This window comes from Lepisosteus oculatus, chromosome 20 (genome assembly GCF_040954835.1).
Source record: "Lepisosteus oculatus isolate fLepOcu1 chromosome 20, fLepOcu1.hap2, whole genome shotgun sequence".
NCBI classification, from domain to species: Eukaryota; Metazoa; Chordata; class Actinopteri; order Semionotiformes; family Lepisosteidae; genus Lepisosteus; species Lepisosteus oculatus.
Genome location: NC_090715.1, coordinates 14,614,276 through 14,628,561, shown reverse-complemented (window position 1 = coordinate 14,628,561; position 14,286 = coordinate 14,614,276). Strand labels below are relative to the sequence as shown.

Below are 14,286 nucleotides of genomic sequence, written 5' to 3'. Positions count from 1 at the left end.
TTATGTAATTATTATGCATACTGTAATTGATAGCTTATTTACATATTGCTATGTCAGTATCTTAGTCATGGGTTAAGGGTTCATCAATGATGAATTTTAATTTTTCACTTCAATTAACAAATATCTCATTATTAATGCATTACAGGCACTGGCATTTCACACAATGGAAAGCTTAACTTTAATTTGCAATTTGTGTTTTATTTTGCCTAATATTTAATCCTTAAATTGACTTGATAGAGACAACCCTCTGGTTATTACATGGGGAATTATTGTGCACATGAAAACAGACATGATAATTTATTTTACTATTGACCAAAATGTGCTCTTTCATGTAGTCCAAATAGCATCATTAACAATTTTTAAGGTTCATTTTTATTTTAGATACTTTTAAGTGGTTAAATCTCCATTATACTGTACTGTACATTTAGTTAGACACACAAAAATAAAGTGGAAAAGTTTAACTTACTGAACGTCATAAAGACAATTTGAATTAAAACAAACTACAGACCTCTTTCAGTATGAGAGTCAGTATTTGATATCCTCTGACAGGGGTACCATATACTGCACATTAAGGTAATGTTACCTTAATTTTACTGTACAGATCTTTAAATATTATCTATTAAATTAAAACCAAAGGGCAATTTCAGTAGATCACAGGATCACATTTCTGCATCATTGAATATCATTGAGGTAAGCAACATCACCTCAGGAAAAACACTCTGCTAGTTGACAAATCTAGCAATGGAAAACTTCAATAGATATCAAAAAAGAATGAGCAATACTTGAAAATAATACACAGTACTTAAGGAATGAGAAGCAGATAGGTATTGAATTAACAATTAATTTATCTGAGAAATACAGATGATCTTTGGAAGATCTTGGGAATGCAAGTACTGTAACTTCATCCTACAGGATTTTATAACTAAATTATTTGAATGTGTTCCTTTCTAGATTAGTTTCTTTCTAGATTAATTTTTAGAAAGGTGTCTTTATAGTGAACAGAAATCTTTATTTTCCTTTTGCGTTGTAGGAGGAAAATGACATGTCTAAAATTCATACAAAACATCATGCTAAAGTATTTGAAAATACTTGGGGTGTGAAAATAGACAGTTCACTTTCATTTAAAAAAGGGAAGCAACCATATTTTGTTTTCCTGCTCTTAATGGTTCTTCATTAATGCAGGGAACTATTCAATTCAGCACCAAGTCAGTCGCTTGTGTAAATATCGTCAGTGTCTCTCATCAAAAGGCAAACTTGAGAGGGCTTCAGCAGAAGTTCCCATTATAGTCAAAAGGTAATTGTCCATGTCTGCTATTACTACATCTTGAAGCTGGTTTTACATCACTGGAGATAATTCATTTCTCTTTACTAATTTCTGATTTTCCTGTGTTTTGTATTTAAAGTCTAGTCAGCTTGTTTTCTTTCAAGAAAGAAAAAGCTGAAAGCGTAAGCATAGTCTCACACTATGGCCTTCATTCTCTTGTGCCCTTGACAATATCAAACAGGCCACTGAACTATCTCCTTATCATACATGGCTGTCTGCTGTCCCTGTTAGTCTTATTCCTGGGAGGTCACGGGATAATGAGGGAAAACATTACTGGCATAAAGCTTGGAATTCAGTAGGCACCCTGGTCCCAGTAATGGGATCTGGACTTTGCTGATTACATTACCATAATATCTCACATAAAGAAACCAATGCAAACCAAAATTGCTAAACTGTGAACTACTGCAGCCAGCAAAGGACTCGACACTAACAAATCAAAAAGTTATGAGTAGAAGAGAAACTTGATGGAGAACAACCAGAGGAAGTGGACACCTTCTTTTATCCTGGAATAAGTGAAGAGAATCCAAGACAATCTGGGGAGTGACCAGGACATTCAGAGCAGGATAGAAGTGGCCAGGGCAGGTTTTCTAATATGGTACACCAAACACATATCAAAAAAGACCAAAAATATGAATATAACTTCAAGCCTTCATAAACAAATGCCCTAAAACATCCTTCACTTACTGTATAGTGGACAAGCATAATAAGTAATGAAGATGAAGATCCATGGAAAAGTATAAACCAAGAGCAAATTAGGTTAAATGCTGAAAATAGGGCTGGATCGAGCATGCAATGAGGAAACCAATATCCAACACCACCAGGCAAGTGGAAATGTGGAAGACCAAGAAACAGCTGGAGAAGAACTGTGGAGGCCGAAATGAAAGAAACAAAAATATCATGGAGGGTGAAGGAGAGAACACCACAGCATCAAACTTACTGGACTATACTGGGGAACGACCAATCTTCCCAAAGAGCAAAAGGATTTAAGAAGACAGAACTATCTGAACCACATGAACTACCATGCTTAGATCACTTAGAAGAATGGAAGAATTTACAGTAAAAGCCTATAGGACAAAACCGACAAAAGAAAATTTAAATATGTATTGAGTGGGCTTCATTTTAAACTCAAATTCAGGAATATTGGATAAGATGCTAATTTTACGATACAAGGACACGGCTCAACACAAAACCGCTTTGCTTTAGTAGAAATGTCTATATTGCAAGTATTTTAAATATTCTCATAACACTTGCACACGCATAACAAATAAGGCATCTGTGCTAGAAATTCAACGTACTGTAGCTTCCAATTGGATAAACAATTCTTTCTCTCTTTATTGAGGTTTATGGGAAAAATATGTCATTTCCAGGTTGTGTGTACAAAGTAAGCTGATTTAAACATCCAGCAACTACATGAATGTGAAGTATAGCAAGAGTTAAAGTATCATTGCATTGGGTTCATTACAAACTAAGAGAGCGTGTCTGTCAGAGCTCTGGTTCATGAATATCATGAATTACAATGTATTTGCTCAGAAACACCCAAAGCAATACAAGATTCACAGCATGGGCAAACAGTGATTACAGTTTAATCGTAAAATAAGCATTTCATAATAAATTTTGATGTGACAGATATGCTAGATTTATTACATGTAGTATACAGTATATATATATACACTTGATCCTGCTTGATTCCACAGTGGGCAGACAGCAGTGAAACTGTTATTAAAAACGAATACCATGGAATACACACCATTCAAAACTTTACTTTCATTGCATCAACCAAGTTCTATAAGATTTGTTAAAGTTTTAAAATAATAGAAACTGAATATACTGGAAATTACTAAACTCAGACTTCCAATGTTTTGTGTTTCAATCCACTTCTTGGTTGCAGAAGGGTAGTTCCAGTTTTCGAGTGGGTGAAAGCCTTTGTATTTGACTCATTGGGTTCAGCCAACATTAGTCTGATTCCCTTCCCCACCTAAATCATTAAATTGGAATATTTTTTGTCTGGTTGGTTTCCTCTTCATGCACTCACATGTGTGGTCAGTTTTATTGAACATACGTGTAAAAGTAATGTTAGTAACAGAGATTTTACATGATCAAAAGAACCTTTATACAATTAAGGATTCATTCCACTTGTTTAATTATTATTGTTTATTAGCGTTTAGCACCATGAAAGACAAGTGCGTTAATGGGCGGGCCTGGGAGTGGCAGAACACTATATCAGCATATCAGTTTGAAGAGTATAAGAGTGTTGTGATGCCTTCAGGTAATGGTAATGTTAGGGTAAAACAGATTCAGATTGCTTGAACAGTTGGACAGACCAGCCATTGTGTCCAGGCAATACAAGATAGATCGAAGAACACAATTAGTAGTACAGTATATTGCCAGAGGTATGATTTGGCATAGTCGGTCCAGCAGAATGTGACTTCAATGTAATAAAATAAAGATTAGAGTTCTTGTAAATTCTAATCTTGTATGCTGGATTTGGTATATTTAATGAATGTGAATGTATTCCAAAATATAATTAAAATTATATTTCCCCCATCATTGTAGCATGTACTTAGCATAAGAGGACTTCCCTCTATTTTTATTTCTTCCTCTTGTAAAATGTGTTTTCCCTTGTGGCTAGTTTTGATGATCTTATTTTATATAGTGTACTTGCAAAAAAATATTTATAAAAGTGTTTGTGGGTTTTTGATAAGGAATGTGGGAGGTGTCTATGACAGTATCCTCCAATTATTACAAAACCTAAAGGCAGATAGGTTTTTGAAAACTTGTTTTAAAAAGAGCCCAGATTTACCAAATAAATTCAGATGAAATAATCCAGATAAGACCAAAAATAGTTCTGAATACTTGATAAACAAACACAGTATTTTCCACGCTGTGAAAGTTACAATTTTAGCTAGCACATACAGTAAGCCAATGTACAGAAAAATGTTGTTGCAAACACATACTGTGCCACACAATGTTTTATTTTTATTACACATTATACGGGAAAGTGGGAGATATTACCGAATGCATTAGTACTAGGGTGCAGTGTAAATGTCCATTGAGTGCTGATAAAACGTGGTAAAACATTGCTTCATTGATGAACTGCCCAGATAGCATTGCTTGGCCTTATATTCATCAGACCTTATGTCTTAAGCTCTGTCTGTGGTGACCTTTCAAACTCAACAGTCATTACAATTGCAAACCCTAGAACCTACCCTGGACTTAGGTAATTGGGTTTTAAGGATTCAGTCTTAACATTAAAGAATACTACATGAAATGTAGCTCTTTTGGAATGATTACTTTTATTTAAACGTTCAAAAATGGTTGAATGTTTCAAAAGGATTGTGGTTTTTTTGTGTCCATTCTTTCTAGGTGTTTTAGTGTCCGATTTTATTTGAACAAACCAAATACACTCCACATTTATTGATTGTGGCCCATCAGGAAGTATCTCAGTGATGTTCTAGGACAATGCAAACTGATGTACCGTATTTTTGTAGTTTAGTGTCAAAAGAGTCCAGTGAGAATACATGTTTTTTTTTTCAAAATGCAGCTGATTTAATCTTCATTATTCTGCTTTTGTGCTGGCTTTTGTGCTGGAAATTTAACTTGGAATTCAGGACAATTTTAATATTTGAGGACATATTAAGGTTTCAGACAAGGGTTTTATGAATGTAGGACAACATTTTGTTGTTATTCTTTACAATCACTGAATTATTTAGTAAACTACTTAAATTTACCATTTCAAATCAAACCAGTTACTATTAAACAAAAAGCTCTCTTCCAATCATAGATAAAATGTTTAATCATCAATTGGGAAAGTGAGGTTTGCTACTGTCTTGGGAAGGTTAAGAATCACATAACTCTATTGTTTTATGTTTATACTTACAATTGGACAAAATACAATTGTCTTAATCTTAATGCAGTACATTTTTATTATTTTCCTTATTAAGTTATACATGTATGATTAACACCACAGTTAGCAGTGCACCTCCTCTGCAGACAGAGATTTAACATTTAGATTTAAAAAAAAAACTTCAAAGATGATACTACATTTAATTTTCACTTTCCTCTACAAAACACATTTATAAAGGCCATCCAATATACTTTATGTGTGGATATTAAAATCTAAGAGTGTAAAACCTTCTGTTGATTTGAAACTTCTATGTTGAAGATCGTTATCCTTTATTTTAACAATGTGTTCTTAAAAGTGATAAGTAGGCAGAAACGGTCTGTGCAGACCAATATTTCAGTTTGCCAATTTTAACCGGCATATAAATTGGAATGCATTCTCTTGTGGCCAGAATACCCATTACCTTGTAGAAGAAGTCAATTTACAGAATGCCCAGCTTTGCTTTTTATGAAAAAACAAACTCAAGGGCTTATGTCAGGATAAGCCCACAAATTGAGGCTTCAAACAGGTGTTGATCAATTTTAAATGTAAGCTTCCAGTGGGGGCCAGATGTTAGCAGTGCTATACAAATTGAAGGATTTATTGATTTATTAAAAGGCTAAAAGTGAAATAGAAGACGTATTTGCTTTTGAAAAATGTTTTCCTAAAGCAACCAAAACAAATTAATAATGGTATGCAGCATGTCGAAAACTTTAGAGGGTCACATAGGTGCAAAATGTGGGTAATGCAAGCGAATGGCTGAGGGAAATGAGATGTGTGCAGAACTGTCTTGGCTAAATACAGAAAAACTGAAATAGAATTTTGTGGATTATAAAAGACCCGAAGAAGCATATGGATGATTCTGACAAGCAGATGGGTAATTTCTTTAAGCATATGGTTCTGAGGGTAAAAGTATTCTAAACTAGTTATGAAGAAAATGGTCTTTGACTCTTGAAGTGATTGACATACACTCAAATGTTATTGAAACTCCTACTGTTCTACGACTAACAGTCCAGCAGCCCAGTGGAAATGAAGCAACATGATTACTTTCTCATAAGTCTCTACCTTAGAAGGAGCCCACATCATATGTTCTGAATTTTCCTAATTTCAATGCATCTCCAAGCCCTCTGTGTATTTTTGCTGACAGCTCTTGTTTCATAAAGCATTATTTGGATCAATTACAGTATATTAATTAGATCAATTTCAACTGGGAGATTGGAGAATCCCTCATAGTGGAGTTCTCCCTCTGTCCTGGGAGAGTAGAATGGTGTTGATCAGATCAGGAAATCTTTTTACAAGCAGAATGATTTTTGTCACAGCTCTTAATCAGTGGAACAACTCTTGTGACAAGAGGGATGTCATTCAAATGCCATTTCCCTTCACATTGAGCACTGGCAGTTGATTTTCAAGATGTCACTTGGATTGACTTTGGTTATAGTTATTTGTATTTCCCCTTTAGCAGGCACTGTAATTGTACAGTACATTATTTTATTGATATGTTTTTTCACAGAATTCTAATGGATATTCCCACCCCCACCACAAATTTGTTACTTTTGAACCCAGTGTTTCCAGCTTAAAATAAAAACAAAAAAAATGATAGCATAGAAGGTTTCATAAAGTACTCAACCAGCCTTTACATAATTTTATATGCAGTATTGCATTTGAAAATGGAAAGTTTAAGAATTTCCTCCACATTCTGAACTGAAAATGTACTTCAGATTCAGTTCTGTAAAACTCAGTACATTATTGTACATTAGCTTTTATGGTAGCACTTACTCTAGTCATGACAAAAATGAAACGTTGGGACTTATGTTTTCATCCCACTGGAATTGGCAACACCTACCTTTCTGTAGTGTGGTGATCCCAAAGGTCACTAAGCTGTTAAATTGCAGATGCAAAATTAAAGTCAAGAATTTCAACCCAGGGATCTTGGACAGAGTGTTATTTTCTTGTCTGGTTTATAAATACTGTGTCAGTCATTTTCTTTCCAAAGATCTAAACAAAGAGCTGTTAGAACTACTCTTTTAGATTTTTTTCAAACATTCAGTAAATGTGCTGTTGGTGCTGTACACTGGCTTTTTTCATGCTTGTCCTTTTGCATACCTCTCTTTCAATGCCAATAAGTAGGCATTGAGCAGTTATTACATCCTAATTTAGTGAATTTAGGATGGACAGACCGGTTGATCCCTTCCAGATGCTTGCATACAGTAAATAGAAAACTTGAAGTAATGTGCCTCTATATGAAACACAACAGCAGCACTGAACATAAAGCACATAATTCCCTTTTTAAGTCGGCGATAAAAGCATTCGAGAGGAAAAAAATAAATCGTCATCATCTTTGAACTGAGGAACAGACAAAATCAGTGTGTCTCAAATTTAAATGTTTTGGAGTCAATAATCTGTTTTGCCATATTTGGATTTCCCCCCCTAATATTTTAAAAGCTGTGTTTTCTACTTTTAGCAAGGACAGATATGCATTTTTAAAAAATACAATGACATCCCTTAGGTGTATAATATTTGAGTTTTTCTATTGCTATTTCCTCATCCATTGTCACAGCTAGGATGTGGGAGAAATGAGCATTTTCTGTAGCTGAATGGTTTGAGCTCATATAAACTATAAAGATCCCTTATCTTACCCAGTTATGCTTTCTGGTAACAGTTTAAGAACAGATGGACCAGGCTGGGTATTGACATCCATCTTTTGAAAGTAGTCATGAGCTAAACATCAATTGATGGTTTCCAGAGCTGCCATTAGTGAAACATTATTGTTCTTTGTGATGCTATAATTAATTACATTTATCAATCCTTCCCACTAAATGAACTTCTTTATAGAATGCTAATGATGTTTCAATTATATGTTCCCTTTGTGACCTGAAGCATTGTTTATAAATTGTTAAAATGTCTCCTTTTTCCTTAACCTGGATGGATTCTGCAATAAATCCCATCCATATTTTTGTGGTCTCCTTGTAAGGTCAACCTTATAACACTTCTCCCTTACAGTTGAGCTTCTGCTCTCAATTATTAGGATGGACAACATTAAAACAGCATCACAGAGGGAAATTGGATTACTGCACTGTGCTCAGTATATGTCTGGCACCCCTGAGGTATACTAAAATAAAACCCTTCTCTTTTCAAAGGGATAAAATAGAAAGTCATTCCATCCTTTAATATTAATGCATCATTTTTACAACTGTTTATCTATCAATACATCTGTCCCTGTTTGAATTCTGTGAGTCGGGATTAGTAGTTACAGCAAGACACAGTTGCTGTATTTTCAGTTCTGTGTTGCTGTGCCTTTTGCTAATCTGCCGGCCTGACTCAGAAGGAGTGAAGTGAAAGATAAACAACAATAAAGAGGAAATAATAGTGATATCATTTCACATCCTATGATAATGGCCTAACTGAGCTTTTGCAGTCTTGCACTGTGCCACAGTGATGCACAGCTTCTAAAGAGCCTCCTGCAGCAGTAATAGGAAAAACAAATCTGACTTTAGGATTACATGCAGTCTTCCAAAACACAAACAGCAGCCCCTAAGCAATTCTCAAAAAATAAAATATCCGTTCTCCTGTTGCTAAGGAGGTTTTTAGCCTGAAGACAGGCTGAGATAAATTAAGGTGGTTTGTGCTTTTCTATTTTTTTTAATCAACATACAGTATCACTCCAAACCGTTTAGGTTGCTACTACACCCACTGATCTACAGTTTGTGTACGTGGTCTCATAACCAGCCCACTGGCTTAATAGCACATTTTAAATCATAAGTCCTTTATGGTACTGTAACTGTGTAGGTTATTCTTTGTTTTCTGTGATCAGATTAGACACACAGCAAACCTACTCAGAAATGCAAAGCTTCTTTTGACTCCAGATTGCTCGTCTACCTTTTGAAAATTACAAAGGGTAGCATATCGTCGTATTAAATTCCAGATTCTACTGAGGTGATTCCATTTCAAATCTCACAATGTGGGCATTACAAGAAGGCACGACTTGTTTTGTACGTAATGTTCCCTGTTTTCTAATTTACTTGATCTTTTCTTCCCCAGACCATGCCCAGCCACCAGTACGAGTTGGAGATTGTTGCCAAAGATATGGCAGGGAGTGATGTGGGCTTAACTGGCACTGCTACTGCCACCATCACAATTGCAGACAAGAATGATCACCCACCTGAGTTCACCAAGTCTATGGTAAGAATACACACACTGAAAAAATCTGTTTTAGGTGTATGTGCTTGTTACCAAATAGATTGTTTTTTTATGTCGTTTTTAACAAACCTGTTCTTCTTCCATAAGTTCTGGCTTCCCGGTGCGCAGGTGCACTGTGTGTGTTTCTATTTGGTGTGCCACAAGCTCACAAAACTCCCTGTTCACTTTATTACAAGCTTGGGAAACACTGTGCGATGTATGAACTTTGGTCTGTTCCTTGGTCTAACTAAACGTCTCCGTTTGCTGAGCATACACATACAGTAATATTTCCTAAAACAATCGGAACATTTCAGTTAACATTTTCAGGTAAAAAGTTACCTGAAAATGTTAACTGAAATTTTCCCAAAGGCAGATAGTGTTGATTGAATGGCAGCCATTTGATTTAATATTTATTTTCTCTAGTTTGAATCAACTTGGTACAAAACCACAATCTGAAAAGAGTAGCTATATGATATATATATTCTTTATACAGAAGGAAGGCAGAACAGTGGTTCAGTGCTTTGCAATGCTGCTTCAGAGCGCTTGGACCCTGGGTTCAAGTCTGGACAAGGGGTGCTATATGTGTGGAGTCTGCATGTTCTCCCTGTCTTCACATGGGTTTCCTCTGCGTACTGATTTCCTCCCACATGCCAAAGACTTGTGTGCATTTGTTTCTGTATTCCTGTGTGACATCCCACCCTGCCTTGTACCTGTTGCTTGCTGGGATAGGCTCCAGCTCCTTCGCAACCCTGTATTCAATAAAGTGGTTCAAAAATGGATGCATAGACAGAAGAAAAGACATAATTATTTGCTTAAATATTACAAGCTCTGTACAATAAATGGCATCTGAAATAAACTTAAATTAGCAAAGGAGCAGAAATTCACATTTTCGATTAAGTTAGGCATTAGAGTAGTTAAGTAGGTTTTGAAAGTGTGGCATGCCTTTGTAAACCCTTTCTGCTACTTTGACACACAATAGACCTTGTTGAAAAAGCAGTTTTTACCTCATCATTCAATAAAAGTGCCGATGCACAATACTGTGCTGACAGAGAAATTATGTTGGCAATAATAAAGTGGATTTCAGTCCCACCATCTCAAACTTTCCTCCTCCATGACCTCTAGTTTCCTATTTAAAATGATTGCGTAATAAGTCTTAGGTCGGACCTGGAAGACAACATAATCACTTTTACAATCCTGGTGTTACAAAAGGAAGTGCGAAGGGCTGCAGACTGAGGGTTCTGCTGCATGTCAGCACTGCCTGAGGTGAGCGATGGTTATAAATAGCGAGAAAACAAATGTGACAGGATACAGAACTCCTTTGTCAGATAAAAACTGACATCGTATTGAACAGTTACTGAGTAGTTTGCATTCACATGATATATATTTTTTAAATGCACTGCCAGCAATCTGGTAAAATAAAAAATAATGTTAAATTCCCTGGTTGATAATGGAAGCGCCATGAGCTATTGTTAGGGTTCGCTCCACAAATCTCCCCTTCTCTTCTTCAGGAGCTTCAAGATGCATAGCTGAGTCGCCACTGAAGTGCTGAGTCGCCTTACAAGAATAGGAGCGTTCTGCTCAAGTGTTACATTTTACTGAGAAAATAATACATAAACATGTATAGAGTGAATAGATGTGAAAAGTATTTCAGAACACTTGCTTCCTAAGTGTAAATTGCAAGTTTTCAGCAAATTGTTGAATCAAATTAATTCAAATATTATTTAGGGTGCAATCCCATCCTTATTCCATCAAGCAGTGGATGCAAGGCAGGGTTCACCCTGGATGGGACACCAGTCCATTGCAGAGTGTGTGTGTGTGCACACAGAGACACCAGGTTGAATTATCCCAGAAGGCCAATAACATAACTACACTGTATTTTTGGTCTGTGAGAGGAAACAGGAGCCAAAGGTAAATCCTTTTTATCTTTGACTTTATATTTTCACAAAACAATGGCTGAATAAAATCTGTATCAGCCCCACAATTCATATTTACAAAAGTATACTCTTTCCAAAACAAATCTATCTTTGAAGAATTCATCCTCTCAGTGGGGGGCCCCTTTAATGACTTGTAGTTCAGACTTGGAAGGAAGTCAAAAATCACACTGATGACTGCAGAGGCACATAGGAATACTGTGATAGACTTTCTATACACACTTGAGCATGAAAAAGAGAGAATACAGACAGAAAAACTAAGTAAGCTGGAATGAAGGAGCAACAAAGAAATGCCTATTAATTCATAATGATTGAGACTGCATATCAAACTTAAAGTAGGCCCTCATTAAATGCTGTTCTGAAATCACTAAGCACTGTGTGTATATATGCTTATCTGGCACCATGGTGTTAAAGTTGCCATCTCATAGCTTGCAGAACCTGGGTTTAGGCCCTAGCTTGGGCACCTGGTGTGGAGTTTGCACGTTCTTCCCGTGAGCATGTGAGTTTTCTGTACTCTGGTCTCGTCTCACTTCCCAAAGCTTAGTTGGGCTGATTGGAGTGGCTTTTCTGGCATCCCATCCACGGATAGGGTCGTTTTTGGCTCTGTCCCCCTTTGCAGACTCCTGCTAGCTGGCATTGTTACAATTACCAAAAGTGTTGCGATATCAAATGAAGGTTATTTAAGGCTTACACATAAAGTGCTAGAGGAGATAAATAAAATACACATACTGTATTCTTTCCAGTTGTATTGCTGTGCATATTTCTGCAATACTACACACACAGTTGTATCTTCATTTTGCTGCAGAATTCAAGTAACAAGTCCCAACACATTTATCAAGGCGGTGCAGTACAATTAACTTGCTAATGACCAGTAATTTTACATTTCATGATAATACTTGGTAATTGGGGCCAAGGCTGGGGTTTGGGTAAGAGTGATAACAAAAACTGTCTGATACATTAAGTTACACATTAGGTTAATTCTAATTGCTGTTAATTAATGCCTAGTAATGCAAATTGAGACAAAACTACCCGATTATGCTGTCCCAGTACATATACTGTACGATACTTCTCAGATGAGTGTCACAGAGCTTCAGAGATCTCACTATAATTCTGGAAGAGCACTTATATTTAAGAGCAAAGGTGCTCCCATTTCAATGCTCAATTAATTAGTGTACGTCAAACCGAATACTTAGGAGGACTGGAAATTGCCTTTTGAAGGAGAATAGGTCTGATTGGCTACTTTAAAATAGTTTCTTCTATATAAATCTCCTTTAGTTTTGTGATTGGTTAAAGAGATGTTTAATGTTTATAATTATTGCACATAATTCATCCATTCAGCTGCAGCTCTCATCTCCTATTCTAACCTGCAAAGGTATTCATTCTATTAAATTTAGAGTATGCACATATACGGAATGTATGCATATACGGTGGTGTGTCACTTCCCAATAGCTTACCTACAACACAGAGCCCATGTACTCTATCTCCTATTCAGCTATAGTTTCTTCACATTAACTGCAAAGATAAAAAAGTTCAGATACAGACTTGTCACTCTTTAGTGAGGAATTCTTAGCTGAATTAACTTGTGCTTTATGCAAATTCATTTTGCCCTTGGACATTAAAGAAACTCTGTATTAATTTACGAACAGCCCCTTAAGCTGTCGCTCATTCATTAGTTAGTCCTCATGGTCACGGAAGATGGTCTTGCATGAACCTGACCATGGACATGATTGATAACTCCAGTATGGGATCGACGCTCTCTCTGGCACACGGAACAGCTGTTATCTCAGGAGATATCCGGTCATGTACTGTGCATTCCGGTCATGGTAAGCTCACTGGGATGCTCTCACTTTGCTTCCCTCGTTCCCACATCTTTGGATCTCAAAGCTAAGCTGCTGGCCCAGATATTCTTTTTCCATCTGAATAAGTCGTGGACCGTAATATTCCCTGAAGTCAAAATAAGTTTGCTTTTAAAACACTTCTTTGAAAAGCTTCTTCTGGGCCCCTCTGGTGTGCTTGCCTTGGCTGAGCTGGGAAGCCTGGAGTTTGACATCCAGATGACATGACTTACAGTACCCAAGGGAGCTGAAGTCAGGTGATGATAGTTTTGAGTCTTGTGTCACCTGCTTGGGAGAGAATACTCATTTTTGTGTGACTCCCTCTTAATAGCTCTCACAAACAGAACTGGTAATATGACTGCTGTCCTTGTTTCAGCCCCACACAGTAAAGAAGGACAGATGACTGCATTGTAGGTCAACAGTTTGGTTTAGTGTGACTGCCTTTGTTTCCCAGTACAGCTGATTTGATATTCCAGGTGCAACCACTTCTGCTTCGTCTCTCTTTGAGGAGGTAGCTGCCAGGCCATGTTTTTTCTCTATAACCCCCTTGGAGGATGCAGAAAAAGTGACAGGCCTTCATGGTTACTAAAGCAGCTTCAGGACTGAAAAAGTCCTTCCCTTTCTTCACTTTGTCAATACTGACTCTTCATTTCTCATTCCCTTCCTCGGCAATCTGATTTTTACAGTCATCTGTTTCAAGCTGAAGGAGCAGAAATGGAAGCTTGGAATTTTCCCATTAATAGTTACTTGTCCGGACAAACAAATAGGGGATGATTCAATTTTCACTGACGGAATGGAGCACATTGCAATAATGGGTACCTGAGAAACTGCTCCACTGCTGGCTTTTGAATATGCATGTTCTGGGATGTTAGAAAACTACCATCAGCTCAATGGAGACTTCTTATCGAGTAATCCTCATCATCGATTCTCAATTCAGTCCTGACCAAATCAATTCACATTTATGGCATGATAAGTGGTTACCACTTTTTTGTAAAATTATCTAATCTTTAAATGAGTTCCTGGTGTTTCTCTTCTGAGTGAAATGTTGGCTGTCCTGCAGGAGCTCAGGGCCACGGTCATCTGCACACAAAGTAGAACAATTCTAATGGTTACAGCACGGACAAACAGCACACAGACAAG

At 36.7% G+C, this 14,286-nt stretch overlaps 1 protein-coding gene across 1 annotated transcript in view; it reads left to right on the top strand.

The window, feature by feature from the left end:
- Positions 1 to 14,286, top strand: part of cdh13 (cadherin 13, H-cadherin (heart)) — a 415,446-nt gene that overhangs the window by 302,483 nt on the left and 98,677 nt on the right. Inside the window, exon 8 of the mRNA XM_015368155.2 lies at positions 9,243 to 9,383. Within this exon, the coding sequence (XP_015223641.1) occupies positions 9,243 to 9,383 (141 nt within the window). The remainder of the gene's footprint in view (positions 1 to 9,242; positions 9,384 to 14,286) is intronic.